Raw genomic sequence first — 21,105 nt, 5'->3', positions numbered from 1 at the left:
CAGGGGGACGACTCCAGCTCATTTTAAGAAATAAGAAGGCCAGCAGTCATGACTATTCCACACGTTATTCTAACGACGGGCAGCCTCTGCAGCAGGAGGTGCTCTCTGAGGAAGGACAGGTGAGCAAGGCTTTTCAGACAGAAGCTGGCACGTCTGTCCACTATAGGCGGCCTGATCCAGTAGGCCCAGGGCCACAGAGAGCAAGTTCTCTATCCTTACTTTTCCCTTTCCTCTGTGGGGAGAAGTCTTCTTCTTAACCTACCAACTTGCCTTGGCTCTTTGCCACTAGACCAACAGCCCTGACCACCAAACAACTGCGAGGGTACGGAGATGGGCAGGCAGTGCTGCCTCTCTGGGCCAGCTTTGTGCCAAGCCGGGTCCAAGAGTCAAATGTGCAATGTTCTAGAACCTGTGTCTGAGAAAGGGACACAGACCCCCACCGTGAACATGTCTTCAGCATTCCCTTGGCTGGGATGAGTGGCTCCCAGCTTACTTGGAAAGGCCTTTGAATGAACAGCTAGGCCACTGTCACCCCAGTGCCAGATTTCCAACGAAGACCTGCAGATGACACGAGACGGAGCTGTTCAACAGCCCTGGGGCTGGCGCCTTCTTGAAGCCAGTGCTGCCACTGCTAGGAGAGTAAATATGCTCACTTAGAGCCCAACAGGCTAAGAGAGAGTGTGGGTAGCAGGTGGTCGGGGGGAAATTGACTCTGGGAGGGTCCACTCCAAGGATCTAGGAGCTGGAGTGCCTTGATCCCGAAGAGCACAGGGCAGGCTGAAAACGTTAAGAGAGCCAGGGCCTCCTTGCCAGCTCAGTCCAAGACAGTGCCCTCAGGGGATCTTCAGTAACCCTAGACCGTATCTGGAGTTTTGCGCCTGTGCCTTCAAAGGAGCTATATTCCCTGCCCAGAGCAACAGACAAACCTGAAGACTCTGGCATATAATCAGGAAAATCCTTCCTGCCCAGCCAATTGCTCAGCAACGTAACTAGGTGGCTGTTTCCCTTTCAGCAGCTTGGATCTCCCTCCATCTCCTCCCCCACTCCGGGCCATTTCCCACACCAGGTTTCAATCTCAAGTCACCTGTTTATAAACACCCGCCCTCTACAGCAGTGGTGTACAAGCTGAAGAGCTGGCAACTCCACGCTCAGCGATCAGTAACCCAATATTGAGAGTCACTCAAATAAATTCCACATGCTAAGCAATCTAGTCAACCCTCCGGATTTTTGACGGTGGTCTCTGGGGTGAGGGTGGGGTTGGGAGGCCTCTCTGACCTACTCCATTGGCTCAGAGAGATATTTCTGTGAGGATTTGCCAATGGAGAATGCGGGCTGGATGTCCAAGCCTTTATCGCGACAGGATCAGAAAAAGCCCAAACCATTTTTAAAGCATGAAAAGCAATTTAGTTTATAACCATAACAGTATATTTCAAGTGTGGCAACAGCATCTGTTTGGGGAGGAGAAGATGAAAACCCTCATGATTTGGCTCAGGTGGATAAGCATGTGTGGATTTCCTTTCTTGCCAACGGCCGGCACGGGCACATTCTTACCATGAGGGTTATAAAGTACCCAGCACAAGTGGGCACCTCACCAACAGTAAAGCGCTAAACTCAAGAACCACCCGGTCCCCAATGCGTCACACTTTCTACACAGAGGAAAATCTGTAGGCTCTTCCTTACAGCAAGTGAGATTTCACAAAGTTCCTGGCATCAGCAGCGCCAGCAGAAATCCCACTTTTAGCGGGTTTTAGGGTTGAAGCAACGCATCTCAGATAAACCCTCCCTTTCAGAGCAAAGCACCTCGAGGGATGACACTAAGGGCACGGGCCCAGATGCATCCCTCCAGTCCTGACTCGGCAGCACACTGGGAAGCCCCCAGAATTCTTTCCAAAGTATGAGTCACGGTAGGATTCTGTCCCAAAGCAAAATCAAGAATACCCTGACTGTGCCTTGTTGACAAAGCAAGCCAGGAAGCCTAGCTGCAGACCCAGGGCTGGCTGCCCATGCTGCCGGTGGCTTCCCCGTTCTCCTCCCACTCCCTTGCCATCTCCAGCAACACCTGTCCACAGATGGCTATTTTCCCACACCCAAAGGTAGCCTAGCCTCCGTGCCCCTCAGGTGATAGGGCTCCGTGTTGAGCAAATTCTGCTGCTGTCAGAGCTGTCAAGCTGAAGCCGTTCTTTCTCCCACTCTCATCCCACTAGCAGCTCACTCTTCTACTTTCTCTCAGTTCTGGTGAGCGCACCTCAAGGCCTCTGGAGCTTGATCCTGGGGTCACATGTCCCCTGCTCTCCGTGGCTTTTCAGGATGAGAGTATTCCCCAACTTTTGTATAAGCCAGCTTCCCAAAACATCTCGGCCAGTGAGGGGTATATGTTGGGGAGACGGGGGGGAGAAGTGGTGCTAGACAGAGTGCTAGGCAAGGGGTGCTGCCACCACACCTGCCTTGATTGCTGCAATCCTCCACACATCAAGAGAAGCACATTGCCTTTGACCGAACATATCTTGGGTTCCTCCACCGGCTTGCAAATCCTATCACAACAACAAGATTTCTACCAAATGTTCTCCAGAACACCAGCACCCAGTCCCAGCAACGTTGCTCCTCAGCAGGGCTGCTCTCCTCCCAAGACCTCGGTTCCAACTCACTCCCAAGACCAGTAGCCAGCCTAGAGGCTGAGAGGAGACAATGCTTTGGCCCCTTCCCATCCCTCACCGCCACTCCTGCCCCAGCCCCAAAGCTTCCCCAGCTTCCTCCTCTCACTTTTAAATGCAAAAGACTCGTTCCTCTCCCAAACCACCAGGAGAATTTCTCCAGCTCCTTTGGAAGGTATCTGAATGTCAAACCACCAGGCCCAGGGAGCTGGAGAATTTTCGGAGGGTGTATAATTAGCTGATCAGTATTATGTTACCCTGTTCATAACTGAATAACCATTTTAATACAGATGGCACACACTGGGATAATTTCTGGGGTCGCCTCGCAGTACGTTACAGCACGAGTGTGGCAGAGGGAATCTTCTTTAGCCAAGGTACATTCTACCAGCTAATTTTACCTGCTGTTTTCAGCATGATTTGGGATAATTCCATTTCATTTGCAAAATATTAAAAAAAAAAAACCTTGATACGTGATGCCAGTTTCAGAAAAAGGCACCAGCTGAATTATTAGTTGTCCTGATAATAAGCCTATGAAGAGTGTAAAGAAAAACAAGGGTATGAAACCCTCAGCCTTCTTCTCGTTTGGAGTGTTGCCCTACAATGTGCGGGGCGGGGGTAGAAAAGCTGGCCAAGGCTGTCTGGAATTTGCACAGGGTCTCTGCTGACATCAGGTTGTACAGTTCTGTGATGGGAAAGCCATCTTGGGTTCCCATGTCCAAGTGCTCTTGTTATGTGCTGTACCTGCCACATGCGTACACTGGCCGGGGGCGGGGGGTACATACATGGAGTGTGCATGGGTCCCAGAGAGCACACTGGAGTGGCTCAGAGATTGGGAGACTGACTATCCTGTGCTACTATATGTCGAGCTGAATCCAGCCTGAGTTGCCCCCCTGTGCCTGAGCCTGTCATCAGTGCAGGCTTAGGCCTGGATGTAGGTACTCTAGGCGGTTGGAGGCATCTCCTAAGGTTCAGTCTCAGGGTCCAGAGTTCTCCCTGCTGACCTGGCATCCCACTCCAGGTCTAGCTCCTCTACTCCCTGCCAATGGCTGGCTGGTGGTTGGCGTTTGCTCTGCAGGCCTCGATACTGGTGGTAACAGGCCGGAAATTTGTGAGGAGCTGGCTAGCAAGTCCTGGGCTCCCGGGAGGCCAGCTTTGTGGGAGTCAGCAGGGATGGCGGGGGAGCCAGGACAGGCGGCTGCCCCTGCGGAAGGGAGCATGCCTTTAGAAAGGGAAGTCTGTTTGGAGGCGATGAATAGACACTGGTCATTTTAAAGGCTTCGGCTGTGGGCTGTGATTGTCTCTAGATACCGAGGCGCGTAATCTTGGAGTCTTAATTACCACAAACACTTGGATTCATTTCCAGGACGCCAGCGGGAGAAGCCTGGCAGGGAATACCCAGCCCTGAGCTGGAGACAGCCTTGTCTGTCTGTCTATCTCTCTGCCTCCCAGGTCCCCTCTCCCTGCCCAAAGGACCTGGGAGCTGGGAGCAGGAGCAAGGGCAGGCAGAGGCCGAAGAAAGAACGGAGACCGGTGCTGGGGGAAGCCCTGGTGGGCAGGAGCTGGGAGCTGGAGCCCCACCCTGCAGCCCGGCGTGGCTTGCTCACCTGTTGATGGAAGAGACGCTGGGCACTGTGTCATTGTCACAGATGCCCTCCGCCAGGAGCCGGTCCCGGATCTCCCAGGCGAACATAGTCGGGTTCTGTCGCTTGTATTCAGCAATCTTGTCCACAACTTTGGGTGTTGCCACTTTGGGCTTGGAGCCGCCGATCACTCCGGGCTTGATGCTGCCGGTCTCGTAGTACCTGCGCCGGGAAGACCGGCGGGGTCAGCGAGAAGCGGGTGGTGGCAGGGACAGGGCGCTGCAGGCGCCGGAGCCACTGAGCCACTCTCCTGCCTGAGGCAGTGGCACGGAGGGAAAAGCCCAGAGTGTCTGAACCGGCTTCCAGAGTCCACTTGGCTAGGGCAGGGACGCAGTGGAGGATGAGGGGAGGGACACCAGGGGCGCTCCCTCCCTGGAGGTGGCCATACCAAAGGCTGCACGCACAGCAGCTGGAATCAATGCCCCTGGGAGTGGAAGCCCGGCCCCTCATTTGGGAAGAGCGGGGGGAACAGTACTTGGAGGCCTCCAGACCTTTCCCACAGAGCACAGGGACCCTATGGGAACCAGGACCAACCTTCTACCTCCCCAAGCTGATTTTTCTCTTCTCAGGGACCCATTTTTACCTTCTACCCTATTCCTCCAACCCTCCCTTCCAAAGGGAAGAGCTGTCCTTCCGTTTCTGAAGACTGGAATCAGGCTATCTCCCAGTGAGGACCCTGGAGCGGGGCAGGTGCCGGATGGCCCTGCTCCACCCTCGCTTCTGGGGCCACAGTCACCACCTGAGTGCCCTCTCCAAAAGGAGCAGCTCTCCAGATAGCCCCAGTCAGGAACCTCCCTCTCCCACTGGCGACCTCGACTTAGCCAAGCCCTCGGCTGGAGACCCAGGGCTATCCAAACAGGGAAGGAGACAGGGCATCTACCAGGGGCAGCTCTGAGGCCCTCACCTGCCCAGGATTTTGCTGACACAGCCGTGGCTGACCCGCAGCTGCCGGGAGATGTCGCAGGGCCGCACACCCTGGTGGGCCAGCTCCACGATGCGCTGCCTCACCACGTCGGGCAGGGGCCTGCCATTCACAAACACCCCCCCAAGCTGGTTCACACCCCCGTGCCCTGCTGGGGAGAGACAAGAAAAAAAAAACAACACCCCACACACAGCAGGGACCGGCCATTAGTCAGGGTCTGCGACCCAGGACGTGCAAAGGGAGCAGGCAGGGCGGAAGGGCATGTTCCCGGACTCGCGGGAGAACGAAGGCCGCCGACCACAATGCAGAGGATTAGGGACTGGAATCTGCGGAGCTGCAGAAATGCGGAAGCGCAGATGCTGGGCGGAGGGCTGGGAAAGAACGGCTCTAAGACCGGTGCTACACCGGGAGAAAGTGAGGGAAGGAATGGGGAAGCAGGGAGAGAGGGAAAAAAAGGGAAGAGGGGGAGAAAAACAGCACAGTGGGAATTAATGCCAGCAGGAAAGAATGTAGGGAAGAGAGGACAGGAAGGGCCGGGCGGAGGACGGAACCGGAGCGGTGCGGAACCCGCCTGAGCCGCAGGCAAGAGGGAGTTGTACGAGCCTGCTTGGAGGCGGATGACTCTGGGGTGTTTGGGTCCGGTTGACTCTGTACATAAGGACTCCAAGCACAGAGAGGGCCTAAGTCCCTGACATCCCCCCTTTTGCTCCCTACCTCTTTCCTTGTATTTATTTTTAATTGGAGTTAGAGTTTTCCTGCCTCTTTCCCTGTGTTTTTGTTTTGTTTTGTTTTCTGATGGGGAGCTTTTCTTTCCTTTATGTTTTCTATCTTTAGGTATTTGGGGAGCCATATTTCCCCTTCGCCTCTGTAGTGTTTAAAGTTCAAAGAAAGCCAAGTGGAGGAGGGAAGGCTGAAGAGGCAGGGGCCCAGAATCTGCTGCGCTCGGAGACGGGGAGGCAGTGGAAAGCGGCAAGGTGCCGGGGTAGCAGCCACAGAACGCAGACTGTTTGGGTTCGTCCGCCTGCCGCGCTGCGCTAGGCTTGGGGCCCATGGCCTCGCTCAGGACGCACGGTACAGGTAGCCCAGGCGGGCTGAAGGTGCACGGGGCACCGTGTGCAGCCAGCGCGAGCCAGCTCGTGTCCATCTGACCTTTTAGACCTCCGCAGCCACTCGGGAAACCGGGCAGCAACGGCGTTTGCTCTCCTGGGCAAGAGGAGGGTGCTGGGTCTCCAACCAGACTCCAGCGCAGGCTCCCAACCTCGGAGCCGAGGTGGTCGCCGGATGCCAGGCCTGAGGACGCTGCCTGGCGCCCCATTCTCCCTGACTGACAGCAGTCTAGAAATCCTGCACCCAAAGCCATCAACCTGCAGCCGCAGTTACTGAGCAATCTAACCGCAGAGAGTTCTAGCGGCAGAGTCCGACCTGACCGGGCCAGCAACCTGCAGTCCCTGTCCTGCTAGCCTCAGGCGACTTTCGGAGAAAGCGGGGACATCTGCACCCGACTCGCTTCTCTCCCGTTCCCTTCTGGGGGACCGAGAAAAGGCGCCGGCGAAACCCCTGGGGAGAGGCCTCTGATCTAGAGGTTGGGGGAGGCCGAAGCCTCTTATTCTACCCCTCATCCATGCTAGGCTCCCTACCTCTAGCCCCGCTCCTCACCCCTCCCCTCCCTCCAAACCCGACCATCAATAATTTAGGCCCCGGGAGAACTCGCGTTACCGGTATGAAAAGGCGGCAGCTGCGGGCAGATTAAAGATGAATAATTCAGCCTCCTCGGGCTCCGGGCCCGGCCCCTCGACCCCAATCTAAGGGGTGGGTAAGGGAAGGGGGCACGGCGGGAGTCCAGGGCTGGGGCCGAGAACCTGCGCTGAGTCGGGCCTGGAATGCACCACTGCCGCCGGCGCCGACTCGGGCTGCCGCTGCTGGCCGGCCAGCCCGCCCGCGCCGCGGTCTCTCCCTTCCTCCGACCACCTTCGGCTCGCCTTGCTACCCTTTTCGGTTTCAAAGTGGCACCCAGTGGGCGGCCAGGACTCGGCAGATCCCCCGCGGAATCGGCAAGAGAGGAGAGGCAGCGGGGCCAGGAGGCCGGCGGGCTGGGCGAAGACGGCGTGGTACCCCGTTCCACTCCCTCCGAAAAGGAGTCAGGATTTCAGGCTCGGCTCCCAGAAACCCGCGGCAGCCGGAGGCCCCTGGCTCGGATTTCCTGTGCTTGGAAATTATTTAGGGAAATATATTTTGTCACAGGAGTATTTTTTAAAGCACCCATATATACATATATATATATATATATATATATATATGCGCTAAATATATGCGTAGAGAAAAATACAGCTCTCCCTCCTAGGCTGTCTTGTCCCAAGCACAGATCCAAGCCAGGTCTAAAAAGTTTCCCTGTGAAAAGTTACAAATCATCCTTGATTATTAACCTACAGAGGAGGGGACATTTTCTATTTAGAATCTATTTATCTTTAAAAAAAAAGAAGGCGGCAAAACAAAACAAACGAACAAAAAATACCTCTGAATTGTTTTCCAAGGTAAAGACATATGACAAGAATTAGATAAATTCAAATTTCATTAAAATAATTCTCTTTTCCTAGTTTTAAATTTTTCTCCCCTTCTCCTTTTTCCTGTAACATTTTTTTTCTGTTTTCTGGCTCTTCTTTCCTCCCCCTTGTTTTGATTTCTCTCTCCTTTCTCCCCAGCTTTGGCATTTGCCTTCCTTTTGTTCTCCCCCCTCCTTTTCTCCCTCTTTTCCTATCCCCTGGCCAGGTTACTGGCTGGCCCATCCTTACCAGGGAGTGGGAGCCCAGCAAGGAGCCTCCAGAACTAGAAGCTGAGCTTTGCTCTACCCAGGGATCGCCTGGAAGGCTCTTCTACGTGATCTTTCACAGACTTCGATTTCTTGGAATCCCTCTTTGTTTTTAGAGCATCTCCCAGGGAGAGGCAGAGAAAGATGACCACCACATCCTGCCAATCTCAGACTCCCAACTCCAGGACAAGAGGGGAAGGAGTAGGATGGAAGGTAGGAAAAAAAAAGAAGAGGAAGGAAGTATTTCAAACCAGCCCACAAGAAGCCTTGGCTGGGCTGGCAGGGCCAGGAGGTGCTGGGAGCTGAGGGTCAGAAGGGGGCACCCCACCCCCACAGTCTTCAGCCTGATTGTCCTGACACTGAGGCTGCCCTTGCTGGGAGTCTCCTCCTGGACCACCACACTCTAAGTTCCAGAAAGGTAGAGATGAGGGGAGGGAGGAGGGGGAGGCAGAGAGAGAGAAAGAGAGAAGATAAAGAAAACACAACACCACACAAAACCCTGAAAACTGCCTGTCCATTAGTCCCCCAGCTCCAGTCAAGAGGGTGGCCAGGGAGTAGTGTGGTTGGAGCCAGGGTCAGGGGCTGTGGATCCACTACCTAAGAAAAAGCAGGTGGAAGGAAGGAGGGTGATGGGCACTAGGGAGGTATGAAGGCAGGTAGAAGAAGTATGAGCGACAAGGCAGAAGGGAGAGAAACTGGGGGCTTTAGAAACACCGGGAAATGAGGAAGAACGAAAGGGGTGACCAGGAGAAGCCAGGGTGGCCTCCAAGATGGGACCTGAGCGCGTGGGGAGCCAGGGCCGCGCCAGGACGGGACAGGGAGGGACGGGGAGCCCCGAGCTGGGGCAGGAGCCGGGCGCCGGTACTCACGGTGCATCGCTGAGAAGGGGTCTGCTTTGCAGTGCATATCCATGGGGAGACAGAGGAGCGGGAGCAGCGCGGCCGCCGCCGCCGTGTCGCCTCTCAAACTCAACTTCAGGACTTGAGGAAAAAAGGGAGGGACGGTGGGGGGGTGAGCGGGCTCCCGGCTGCGGCGGAGCGCTCGGGGGCGGGGGGGGCGCCGCGCTGCGCTCCCCGCCGGGACTCCTCCCGGGCCTGCCGGAGCTTGCAACCGCAGCGCCCGGAACTTCCCACCGTCGGGGCGCGGGGCTGGGCGGTCAGCAGAACGGCCCCGGGGTGGCAGGCCGGGCCGGGGGGACCTGGGGGCGCATGGCGCGCGCGGCAGCTGCGGCCAGGGCTGAGGCTGGGCGGGGGAGACGGCTCGCTCAGCTCCCCTGGAACCCTTTCATCCAGTGGCGGCAGTCGGAGTAGCCGAGTAGCAGGGGCGGCCCGAGGGCGCCGGGCGGGGAGCCGGGCCGCTCCAAGTGCCGGTGAGTTGGCGAAGTTGGCAAAGAAGTAGCAATCCTCGGGATGTCCGAGCGGGCGCCTTCGGGAGGGAGAGCTCGAGCCGGGCCCCCGCCCCCGGAAAAGGCTGGCGCGCTCCGCCGCGGCCGAAGGGCCGGGAGGGAGGGAAGAAGGGAGGGAGCCGAGGGACGCCGGCAGCACTGGACTGGCCCCAGGTGGGTTGCGTTTGCGAGAAGACTCGGCCGGAGACTGGAGCCTCGGCTCCCGGTGTGTGTCTCTCTAAAAGCTGCAAAGCCCCCTCCAGACCCCCTCCCTCTCCCCGCGCTGGGAGATGGATGACTTGTCAGACAAAGGCAATAGATTCCACCACTCTGTGATTCGCCAGCGCCGGAGCCCCGAGCTTCGGCGAGGAGGGCCCCGCGCCTGTCACTCCGGTGCCGGCGAGGGGAGGGCAGGGGAGGGGGAAGCGGGAGGGAGGGAGGGAGGGAGAGAGGGAGGAGGGAGGAGCGGGTGAAGGGGGAGGGGAGGGGAAAGGGGGAGGGAGGGGGAGGGCAGGGGAGGGGAGCGGGCCAGGGGGAGGGGGCAGGGGAGCCTGGGATTAAAACTACATTGAGAAACGAAACTCGCCGATAAGATAAACGTTAGATAAGGATAAAGAGCGGCCAGTCTAATGAATATTCAGGCAACGACAGAGGGTCGCAGAACGCGCCACGCTCGGAAGCCGGCTCGAAGTCCCAACTCACCCAGCCCTGCCATCCACTGGCCAGTGCCCGCATGAGCCACGGGGCCCCGAGCTCGGTCCGCAACCCTACTCCTATCTCCCCTACTCTCAGCTCTCAGTTCCCTTCCGTTCCCCCTGGTTCTTCCTTCCTCTCTCTGGTCCTTCCCTTTCGTCTGTCCCTCCTGAGGTAACTCCCCACCCACATACCCCCAATTCTCATTCCGGGGCAAAGTGTCCGGCGGTTTTTCCTCTCTCGTCCCACGCACGGCTGCGCGCAGGGCTTCCCTCGTCCCCTTGCCTAACGGGGTCTGGACAGCCCAGAACGCTCGGTTTAGAATCGAGACCTCCGGCGGGGACCCACCTGCCTCAGTGGGACCCAACGGACGGTGCGAGAGCCCGGGGACTTGGCTCCTGGACCCTCGGGTGGCCGGGGAGGGGGCTTGGGGAGACAGTGCAGAACGACTGGTCGCTGACGGCTGAGGACGCGGGAGACCGAGGCTCGGCTCGCTCTCCCCGGCTGGGGAGAAGAGGCTGCGAACAAGGCTGAGCGCCGCCCGCTGCCAGCTCGGCGGATCCAGAGCAAGCGCAGGAGGCGCAGCGCGCTCTGCCCGGACCCGCTCCTGCCGGAGCAGCTGGTCCAGCCTCCGCAGCCCTCCTCCGCACTCGCTCCCTCGCTCGCTCAGGTCCGCTCGCACGCACCAGGCAGGAGAAGCCCTTTGTCTCCTAACTGGTTAAGTACAGAATATCCGGGAGATCTTTATGAAATATTTTCCCTCGTCTCATAAATCATCTTGGCACTTCAGCTGATGTTTTAACTCTCCCTCCTTCGCTCCCACCTCCTCCCCTTTCTGGGTCTGCGAAAGGGCGGCTGAGGGAAGCCGGCGCTGCGCTCTTGCAGCCGGTACTCGAGGAGACTCTAGCCCCTGCCTGCCGACCCTGGCGCCCGCAGAAGCGCCGCGAACTCGCGCCGCTGTCCCTCTGGCCAGCGCCCAGGCGGCAGCTAGGTTGGGGGCCGAACCCGCTCAACTCAGGCAGGAGGAAACGCCTACAGGGCCTCTTGCACCTGGGTTTTCAGAGCGCCCTTCATCCTCGGGTGGGGTTCGGGCCAGGTTCAGCCCGACGGGGTTCCGAGCTTCCCACTCTTTAGGAGGCCGGATCCACTGGGATCCTGTCATTTGCTCTCCTTCCTGGATCCTCCGGAGCCCAATCCGCTTAATCCACCTGCGAAGTAACTTCTGGGAGGAAAAATCCCCCCCCTGCCCCCTCCCTCCCAGCCCTCACCCCCACTTTCTTTGGGCGGCCAAGCTGCTTCCCTCGGGCTGGAGGTGGAAGGCGCAGGGTCCAGCTCCAAAGGTCAGTCTCTTCCTCTCGAGACCTGCAGATGGCGCTCCCGGGTTTGCTTTGGCCTCACAACCCCACGAACACGCACTACCTTGGTGTGGGGAGCGAAAAAGGAAAACAGTTCCGGGCAGCCTAAAGGAAAAGGCTCCCGGGCCTGGGAGCAAAGGGCTCTCAGGTGTTATTATCTGGTACAGCCTTGGGCTTCTTTCAGGGAGGTAATTAACCCAGTATTGGGATGAGGGGGCCACATCGAGGAAGGGTCCTTACTGAGAGGAGCTCAGACCGAAGGAGCCCTTTGCTCCAGGTCTCCCTATGTTGGTCTAGGACGTTGTCTTAGGGAGTCTGAACTCTTGGAAAAACTGGACTGTGGGCAGGACCCCTCTCCACACACAGACTCAGATTTTTCTAGAATCAGCTAGACATGTCCCTAGGTTACACATACTACGAAGAAGTGTGGGTGCAGACAACAGGCATTTTTTACATACTAAGCAAGAGGCATTTTCATGTTTTGTAAAGAAGAGGACTTAGTGCACAAAGTGTGCTGGAAGTTGCACTCACACACCTATACGACACATGTACCCCATGAGGAGTGAAGACACTTCTATGATAGTCCAATTCCCAGGTAGCCCCTGAGATTCCAGAACCCCACTCCCCCTGCTCCTGGGACACTTTCCTCAGCACTGCATTAACTGGACATCCACCCTCCCACAAAGCCAGCTCCTGGCAGCTTCCTCCTTGGCTCCAGCCTGTTCAAGTGACTAGAAAATCAAAGAGCAATACTCCCCGATGATTAGAAACCCTTTTAGCCAAGACTCAGCCTTCTCCCAGGGCTCCAGCCTGAAGGGCTGGCCTACAGATTTCTCTCCAGAGGTGCTGGCCTCTCCCTCTGATGCTCCCTTTCCTGTTCTTCCCTTTTTTCTCCTATAGTCTTAGTAGAGGAGAAAAAAGCCAGAAAGGAAAAAAGGAAAGAAGAAAGAAGAGGAAAGAGGAAAAGAAAGAGAAAGAAAGAAAACAACCCAACCCCAAACACAACCCGGGCTCCGACCTGTCAGGGTTGGTTGCTTTTCCCGTCTGCCTCTAAATGAACCTTTTCTCTCTGGTGTTTTCAAAGCAGCCCTTCCACCCCCCAACCTAGGGGCATTTACACTTCAAACAAGGCGCCCGCCTCGCTGCGGAAATTTAAAGGCAAATAAACTTTTGGGGAGTTGCTCTGATACCCATCTCGGGATTTGCTTCATTAGCCGCCTCTGTGCATCTGATCTGCCCAATAAATCTTCCTTGTGGATCTCCGCTCCTTCACCTTCTCCGCTCCCTTCCCTGCCAGGCTTGCCTGGCGCCGGGCACCCCCGCCCTTGCCTCCTTCCTCTCTAACGATCTCCAGCCGCCAGGCTCTCCAGTTGTCTCCCGTGTGCTTTGTCAGGTGTAGGTGTCCGGGAGGCCTTGGTCGCCATTGAGCTTCTCTCTCCTCCTTCACAGTATACACACGCAAAGTCACCCCAAGCAAGCCAAGAGCGACTAGCACCCTGAGCTCCCAAATGCATTTCTGTGCAGGCTGTGCATGAAGTGCTCGGTAAACCCTTTCCGGTGCCCCCGATTGCACCCTCTCCCTGCCCGACCCTTCTGCTCCTTTTCCGTTTTCCCATTCCCTGGCCCAGTGCTTTCTACCCTGGCGAGGAAAAGCTGAGGCTTGGCTGCCTACCCTCTGCAGGCAGGGCCCTGACCTGGGGCCCCAGGCGCCTGACCTGGAGCAGTTGAGGAAGGCGGCTGGGCCGCGAGGGGGTGGGGGAGGTGGGGCGCCTGGTGGGGGCCCGGAGAGCATCCCAGCCAAGCCCCTCCCTGGTGGCCTGGGCCAACCTTCCTCCTTCCACTCCTTCCACCTCCCGGGGAGCGGCAAGGGGAGCCAGGGCCGGGGCTCTGAGGGAGGGGATTAGAAATTCCGAAATTAAATGTATCTCCCTAGGAAATACTCCCCACAGCGCGGACCAAATTAAACGCATTAAAGTTCAGGGCGGGGAAAGCTGTTTAGAACCAAGGGGGGAAAAACAAGTCCAAAGGGAAGAAAAGCAGAAACGGAGGAAGGAGGAGCGGAGGGGTAGAGCAGAGCAGCAGCTCCACAGCCAAGCTTTTTTTTCAGAATTATTCCCAGTTTTGGAAGTCACCACCACCAGAAAAAAAGAAAAAGAAAAAAAAGTTTGTCTGACAATCCAAGTCCGGGACAGCTGCAGCCCACTCGCCCCAGGGTCCCGGCGTGCACCCCGGGGCGCATTCTCTCGGCGACCAGGTCCCAAGCAGCCGGCGCACGCACGCTGGCCCCGCTCCAGCTCGCCCTGACCGGCTCCAGCCCGGCCGGCCCTTTCCCCTCCTCCTCCCCATTCTCTTCCCGCCCCTCCCCCTTCCTAGCCCTCTGGTCACGTTGGAGGATGGTTTTTTTTTTTTTTTGGAAGAGCTTCTGGTACAATATGGAGCACCATGGGCTGCAATTTCACACTCCACGGCACATTCCCCCTAAAGCTACTTTCTTTTTTTCATCTAAGACCCCCTAATTTCTGCTTCCTCGCTCCCTCCCTCGCTCCCTCCCGCTCTCACTCTTCTTTTCCCGCTTTTGTTCCCAATATTTGGGCTCCCTGCGTGAAGCCCGGGGGGCCTAACTCCCGGCTGGCCCCGCCCGCTCTGTCTGTTGGTCCTGAGGAGGCTGGGCGCACGTGCTGCGCCTTCTTCTTCCCCGGCCCCTCCTCCTTTAACCCGGCTTCTCCTCACATGCGGTCCTAGCGACCTGCCGGCCCTTCACAGCTCCTTTGAGGGGAAAGGACAATGCAAGCCACTTGGCCACCAAAGCGGCCTCTTAGCCGCACGGGCCTGCCAGGTGGCTGCCACCGGTGGGCCACCCGACTGGGGAGCAGAAAAAAATGGTCAAGCCAGGAGAAACTGGGCCAGCAATCTATAGAGTAGGAGTGGAGGGCTCTGTCCAACAGAGAAAAGGCTAGAAGGAGGTGAGGGGGGCGCAAGAGGCCCGGTGAGGCTCTGGTACTCCTGGACACAGCCTCCCCCACGCACACTTATGGACCTCTGCACAGCTAAAGGGGCCACTCACTCCAAAGCCCAGGGAAGGAGTAATAGCCTCCACATGCACAGTCCCTTTGCCTCTTTGAGCTTCAATTTTCTTGCCTGTAAAATAGTGATAATTACACCTGTCTTGCCTCTCCGTGGAGCTAGCCAATAGGAAAGCATTTAAAAAACCAAACATTTCTATAGTAAAGGAATAAGTGCCTAACTTTCTGAACCCCTAACCATCCACAAAGAGGGAAGGGAGGGATTTGGGCACTTAGGCAGGGCAGGGGGTGGTTTTTCCATCCAACTTCTACCCTATAAAGGTAACTAGAGGATTCCTCACTGCTTTCCTTTCCGTGTTCCTCCCTTTCAGACTTCTTTTCTTTCCATTGTTGCTACCACACCCTGTCCATGTTCATCACTCTGCTCTCTGTCTCTTTCCTGCCACTCTTCCACTCCCACTTCTTGCACCCCTTGTCCCACTGAACCACCGCAACTGCTAGAGAATCAGTTAAAATTACCCCGCCCCCTGCGACACCCGGGTTAATTGTGGCCTCAGGCGCAGTCGCCTTTGGGCCAGTAGGCCAAAACCTTTGGGAGGAGCTGGCCCGCTGGTGGAGACTTGGGGAAGGAAATCCCGTCCAGTTCGGTTCCAAACAAAGAAAGTTGGTCCTCCCAGGACCTGCAGTCAACCTGCCAAAGCCAGAGCGCAGATGACACAGTGGGGAGAGGCCTGACCAAGGGGAGCTGTGGAAGAGGGGAGAGAGGAGGAAAAGAAAGGGATGCGAAAGGTGCTGTGGGACCGGAGAAGGCACTTGTCTCTGGAAGGACCGAAGAGGCTGGTTTAGGCCAAGCCGAGGTCCCCACCTGGCTAACTGCCCCCTCCCTTCCTCCCCAAGGGTGAGAGAGTCCCAGTGAGGCTGAGGGTCCGTGGGAGTAATGATTAACCCTCTTCTCAGCCAGGCCCTGAGCCCTGAGCTTGACCTGGCTGGTGAAGGGAGACAGTGCCGGCGGGCTTCCAACGTCCCCAGCGCTACCCTCCACCGCCACCTCGAAGAAGGGGGCTGCGGAGGAAGGGGGCAGACGGTAGCATAGGGCAGCCCGAAACGGAACGGAGTGCAGGGCAGGGGGAGCGCAACTTCAGATGCTGGGCAGACCAGGGGAAGCGAAATAGCCACCGCCAATGTACAAGGAAAGGAAAGGGCCAAACGCGGGAGAGGGCGCGCGGCTCTGCGTCGCTGAGGAATAGTTGTAGGGGGCGGGCTGAGTTTTCCCGGAGTTGCGAGCAAGCACCAAATCTACTCTCTCGGATCCGTCCGCGGCGCGCCCGCCCTCCCTGCCTCCTCTCCCAGCTGCTGTGCGGACGTGAGGAGCAGGCGGAGAACGCGCCAGAGCCGGGAGCGGGTAAGGAAGGCAGGGGGAGCCCCGCCAGCCAAACAGGGAAGCGAGGGGCAGGGCCGCCCAGGCGGGGGCCAGGCTGTTCGGCGCCGCGAATTGGCCGGAGACAAAGGACCGGAGCGGAGGGGAGAGGGGATCACGGAGCGGGGAGGGGAGAGGGGGATCACGGGGGGGGGGAGGGGGGGGAGGAGGGGGGGGGGGGGGAGGGGGGAGAAGGGGGGGGGGGGGAGAGGAGATCACGAGGGGGTGTCGAGAGAGGCTGATGAGACAGGGAGAGAACCAAGGAAGAGGGGTCTCTCTGGGGAGCGGCCGAGGTTCGTCTACTCCTGCCGCCTCCGCCCACCTCGGCCTGGAGCCGGGACGTCCCGGGGGCTCACTATCGCTTGGGTTGCTGGCCGGAGGGCCTGTGGCCTGAGATCTGGGCGGAGGGGTGTTGCTGTGGCTCTGGGGCCGTGTGTGTCTGTGTATGTGCGCGCGCGCGCGACAAGGTTTAGGGAAGAGGGGGAGGGGAGGGGAGGGGAGGGCTTTCGCTTTGGGGTTAGACCCCTGCCCCACGCTGCTGCAAGCCTCCGCCCTCCACTTTCCGCGGTCCAGAGCCGTCCATCCCCCGAACTTGAAACAAAAGGGCTTAACCGAATCTCTCAGGAGTCAGGGCACGGGCTCTTTCTGGAAAAAATGCTTTGGTTTGAGACTTTAAGGGTTACCCACATCCAGGATTATTTCTTAACTTTCTGCAACTGTTCCTGGGGGTGGGTGGGGGGAGGTGCAAAGTAAATCTCAGACAAAGAAAAGGCTGAGATTTTCTCTGCTTTCTCTGAGCTCTGCTCTCTCTGAGCAGGCCGGTCGTGAGGTCTAGGACCCGCGGATAACGAATATAGTGAAGAGAATGAATGATGGAGGGAGGAAGCCTCTTTCAATTTCTAAATCGATTAAGGAGAATTTCTGATGTGTCTCCTTGGGGGCTGAACGCCTCTTGGTGAAGGGATCATGTGAGTGTGTGAGTGTTGTGAGGGTGTGTAAAGGTGTGTGTGAGCGGGGTGGAGTGAGTGTCTAGGCTGTGTCCCAGGCGGGGCTGAGATAGGAGTTCAGGACCCATATCCACACCTCCCCCTCCTCTCTCCGCCCTCAGCCGAGGCTGCACCGAGGCCAAGGCCTCCCCAGCCTCTTCCAGCGGGGCCGCCAATCAATCCTGCAGGTCAACACAGCAATTAATAACGGGGTGAAGAGGCCTGGCAAAAGAGGGCGGGGAGGCGTAGGGCTGTGTCTCCCCCAGGCCCTGAGGATCCGGCAGCAAGACAAGGGAATAGGGAGGGGTCTCCGAGGGCATAAAAATCCCTGGGAACCCAGTGTGGGCCCAGGACCCCAGGAGGGAGAGGCAGGGGACCAGCGACAGGGAAGCAGAGAGCCAGCTGGGACAGGCCAGTGGAGTAAAAGGAAGGTCATCAAATAAAGGGCTTATTTTTATGGTGCTGGGAGTAGAGGCGTCGATGGCCAAAGACCACAACTGACCTGGTAGCCGATTCTCTTCTCTTACCCTTTCCCTCGCTTTTTCCTGGTCTTCGCTGTTCCCGAACGGGCTCAGCGAGACTAAATAAAACCCGCATCCTTCGCAAACCCGGCTGCGGAGGTTGCACCAGGGCGTCCGCAAGGCACGCACGCTCGTTCGCGCGTGCGTGTCATTGTCATTTTGAACCAGCTGGACGGGTATAAAAGGGGCGCGGGGGCCCTCTGGGGCACGCAGGGTCCCCGGGGGAGCTGTGTCCCGGCCAGAAATGTATAAGAAAGAGGTGAGGGCCGAGGGGCCGGAGGGGGGGCCGTGAAAAAAAGATAGAAGGCGGCTTGGAAGGGAACGGAGGTTTCCTTCTCTCAGACCCAGCCCTGCCCAGTTCCACAGCTCCTCCCCACACTTCCCCAAGCTCCAGCTGGGCGGGCGGGCGTTTGATCCCCGCAAAAGCGGGGAAAGGAGGGAAAGGAAACGGATTGCGGTGCGCAGCTGCTCTTCCCGGCCGCCCGGCCAAGCGCGCCGGGAGAGCAGCTCCCCGGGCAGACGCAGGTAGGCGCAGGCGCCCCTGGGTAAGCGCCCTCGTCCCTTGTGGAGTATCCCGAGCGCCAGGAAACTTGGGATGAGAGCCTGGACAGGCGCTCAAGGATGCCCCCACTGCTCTTCCTTCTCTTTCCCGAGGCGCTGGGGGGACGGCCTGGCTACGTCTTCCGGGAGATTTGCAGAGACTGGGAAAAAGGTTCACACACCTCAGGCCTGCGAAGCAGTGAGAGCCGCCTTCCAAGAGGGAAAATGGCAAAGTGGGAGTGTCGGGAGCCTGAGCAGACAGGACGGGGAAGGAAGGAGGGGTGGGGTCAGGAGGCGGCAGGAGTCAAAATAAATAGATTCAGGCAGAGTGAGGGAGAGAGAAGCCCTGTGCAGGAGAGGAAGAAAGGGGGAAAGAGGTTCCCAGGAAGGCCCAGCCATTAGGTCTGTCCTTGGGCTGCATATTTATACGGTCGAGGGGGTGCACAGATGGGCTCTCAATTGAATTCCATCTTCAACACCATCAGAGATTGATTTTGTACTCGCTTTTAATTTTGCCATAATTAATTAGATCATTACAACTGTTTGCTATTGATCTCCCTACTTAAACCTCTGATGTGGAGGGGTGGCCCAGATCCCTAAAAGCCCAGGAGGTGACAGTTGACACTCCTGGAGGCCCAGATTCCCCAGTGAGCACAAGGCCCCCAAGGGGGAATGGAGGCAGCCGAGGGACTAGGCCAAGAAGCTACAGGAAGGGCAGTGCTGAGGGTGGAAACTGGATTATCAGTTGAAAGAACTAAAGCCTGAGCTGGTAGGGGATGGGGGGAGGAGGGAGAGGACGAAGGCTATTTGGAGAAGGAGAGGAGTGAGGCAAAAGGGGCCTGGAGTTAGTCCTTGACCTCTGTGGTATTATTTGAAAAACTCTTGGAAACCTGATCCGACCCTCTCCCTCCCCAGCAATCCAAAACTAAACTTGGGTCCCTGGCTTCCCACCCCTGTGCTACACCAGGACACCTAGTGGGCAGATGGAGTGGAGTTGGCAGGCCTGAGGGAGGGGTGGAGGGGAAAAAAAAGAGAGAGAGGAGCCCTCTACTCCCTTAGCAGCTTCAGATTCTCCTCCCCACTCGGGTCCCCTGGGGCCTGCCATCTCTCCTCTTGCCCCAGGCCTCCCTTGAGTCGTTTATTTGGGGAGCAGCCTTCTCTCCACTTGCATTATCTACACCAGTGCTTACACTTTGGTTCATACTCAAATACACAAGGCCCTCACACATATGCATACAGATTGTGCACACAGCCTGTCCCCACCCACTAGCACACATGCACACGCATCCATACTCCAACCCCACTAGAAACTAAGGCCTTCCCAGTACTCCCAGCTTGGAGGCAGTCAGGCAAAATATTTTTACACTGAAGGAAAGTGGAAAGATAAAGTCCTAAACACACAACAGAGAGCAAAGCCCAGGTTCTGCAAAGTGACCAAGAGAAGTTGTAAAACTCACGTTTTCTGGGTGGAAAGTTTTTAGTTGATTCAGAGGACACTGGGACGGAAGGTCCGGAGGCCTCAGAGGTGGGAAGAGGCCATAGAGCCCCAGTCCCCAGCCCCGCCGCCAGGCAAGCACAGAAAGAAACAGGAGTGGGGTCCCTCGACTTGGCCGCTCCCATGCCTCTCGGTCACCCGCACCCCCCTTGCCTGTGGCGACGACGGGTCCTCCTCCCTCTTACCTGCCCGGCCCGAGAGCTGTTCCATGCTTTACTCCCAGCCGCTGCCGTCTGGGCCTGGGTTTCGCTTCTCGGCTCCTCCGCGGCCCGACAGCGCGTCTCGCCTTTGCCGCCGCCGCCTCGAGATCTGGGCGCAGTCACCCAAGACCGAGCGGCTCAGATAACCCGGGCTGCCCGCCGCCTCGGCTGTGCGTTCCGCTCGCGCCCGCGCTCACCCAGCCGGCAGCGCTGAGGCACAGCCACGCGTACAGGAGCCCCGGGCTCTCCGCCCCGCGCACACGCGCGCACACGCACCCCGGCCCCGAGTCCGCCGCAGGCAAGCAGCCGCCGCGCTGCCGCAGGCACCCAGAGACCGAATCCCCAGCCTAGACGCCGGCGCAACCTCTCACCCCACCCCCTCTTCCTCGCTGTCACTCGCTCCCGTCAGTCGACAGCTTCACAAGCAGGGGCGTCTTCACGCTCATGCTCTCCCCAACTTTGTGCGTTCCCCTTCCCCACGACTCTCAGCGCTCGCCCCCTGCTACTTTCTCCACCAGCACTTGCTCCACAGCCTGACACACACGCCCGGATCTCAGCCCATGTTTTCAAGATTCCTACAGACGCACCCCAACTTTCTTGGGCAACATAGTCATTCCCTGTCGCCAGTACATTGTGGAACTGCTCACTAAATCCCTCACAAGCCTCTCCTGCTCCAAATTCTTTCCTTTTCTTTTCTCTTCTTTCCCTCCCTCCCTCCCTCCCTTCCTCCCTCCCTCTTCCCTTTCCTTCCTTCCTTCCTTCCTTTTTTAAAAACTCAGAACAAAAGGAAAAAGTCCTGGCTTCCTTGCCTTAAGGAGATGACACAGGCCCTGAGGAAAGGGAGAATTACCAGACCCCTCCCCAGCTCTGGCCATGCTGAGAGGCCACTCATTTGAACCATACCATTTCACAGTATTCTGGTCCTCTCACTCCAAGTCTCTTGGACCCTTAGATTGACACCTCCTCCAAACACACTCACGCTTTCATCCATGATCAAAGGCTCACTTGAGCTTTGTCCCACATCGTGCTCTCCTGATCTGGAATTTACACCTCTCACACCTTTGTCACAAGTTCTCCCTCAAACCTCTTATACACCACTTTGCTCATACCCACCTTCTTGTACTCCTCCTTCTTACACACTCACACACCTCTCAAGCACAACTGCTCCCACTTCTACCCCCCCACGTACCCCTTTCTCAGCTGCCCCACTTTACACTCCCACTCACTTGTTTTGGACCTCCTACTCTCATGCAGCCTTGATCCCGCATGCTGAGTAACACTGAGAGGCCATCAAGGAAAGTACTGGGTAAGCCCCAGTGTGCAGACAGGGGTCTGTGGGTGGCCCCATCTCCTGCACATACACCTCCAGGCCTCAGGCAGCAAGGCACCACAGCAAGAGTCAATGCCCAGGTCCACAGGGCCTACTGAGCCAGCTTAGGTTAGGAATGGAAGCTCTTCACTGGGAGTCTCAG

General features: G+C 57.6%; 1 protein-coding gene across 2 annotated transcripts; it reads right to left on the bottom strand.

The window, feature by feature from the left end:
- Positions 1-1,445: 1,445 nt before the first annotated feature.
- LOC114908745 (paired box protein Pax-2-like) lies at positions 1,446-20,312 on the bottom strand. Of its 2 annotated transcripts, none has more exons than XM_029245230.1 (5): positions 19,619-20,312; positions 8,889-8,999; positions 5,196-5,364; positions 4,256-4,453; positions 1,446-2,672 (listed from the first exon to the last, which is right to left on the bottom strand). In XM_029245230.1, the coding sequence occupies exons 1-5, from the start codon at positions 19,641-19,643 to the stop codon at positions 2,666-2,668; spliced, it is 510 nt and encodes a 169-aa protein (XP_029101063.1). In that variant the 5' UTR covers positions 19,644-20,312; the 3' UTR covers positions 1,446-2,665. The 2 variants fall into 2 exon arrangements, with proteins under 2 accessions (XP_029101063.1, XP_029101064.1); XM_029245231.1 differs by having other exon boundaries at positions 5,196-5,361.
- Positions 20,313-21,105: the final 793 nt, after the last annotated feature.

This window comes from Monodon monoceros, unplaced genomic scaffold (assembly GCF_005190385.1).
Source record: "Monodon monoceros isolate NGI ecotype Baffin Bay Population unplaced genomic scaffold, NGI_Narwhal_1 Super_Scaffold_4, whole genome shotgun sequence".
Taxonomy (NCBI): Eukaryota; Metazoa; Chordata; class Mammalia; order Artiodactyla; family Monodontidae; genus Monodon; species Monodon monoceros.
Note: the sequence above shows the minus strand (reverse complement) of the source record. Positions and strands in the feature narration are given on the sequence as shown.

What these genes read in the sequence shown, in the direction of transcription:
- LOC114908745 (XM_029245230.1), bottom strand. Translation starts at nt 19,643, where the DNA reads ATGGAACAGCTCTCGGGCCGGGCAG. An exon ending in ACAGCTCTCGGGCCGGGCAG is followed by an intron (nt 9,000 to 19,618) that starts GTAAGAGGGAGG and finishes TTTTTCCTCAAG; the next exon opens with TCCTGAAGTTGAGTTTGAGA. An exon ending in CCCCTTCTCAGCGATGCACC is followed by an intron (nt 5,365 to 8,888) that starts GTGAGTACCGGC and finishes GTCTCTCCCCAG; the next exon opens with CAGGGCACGGGGGTGTGAAC.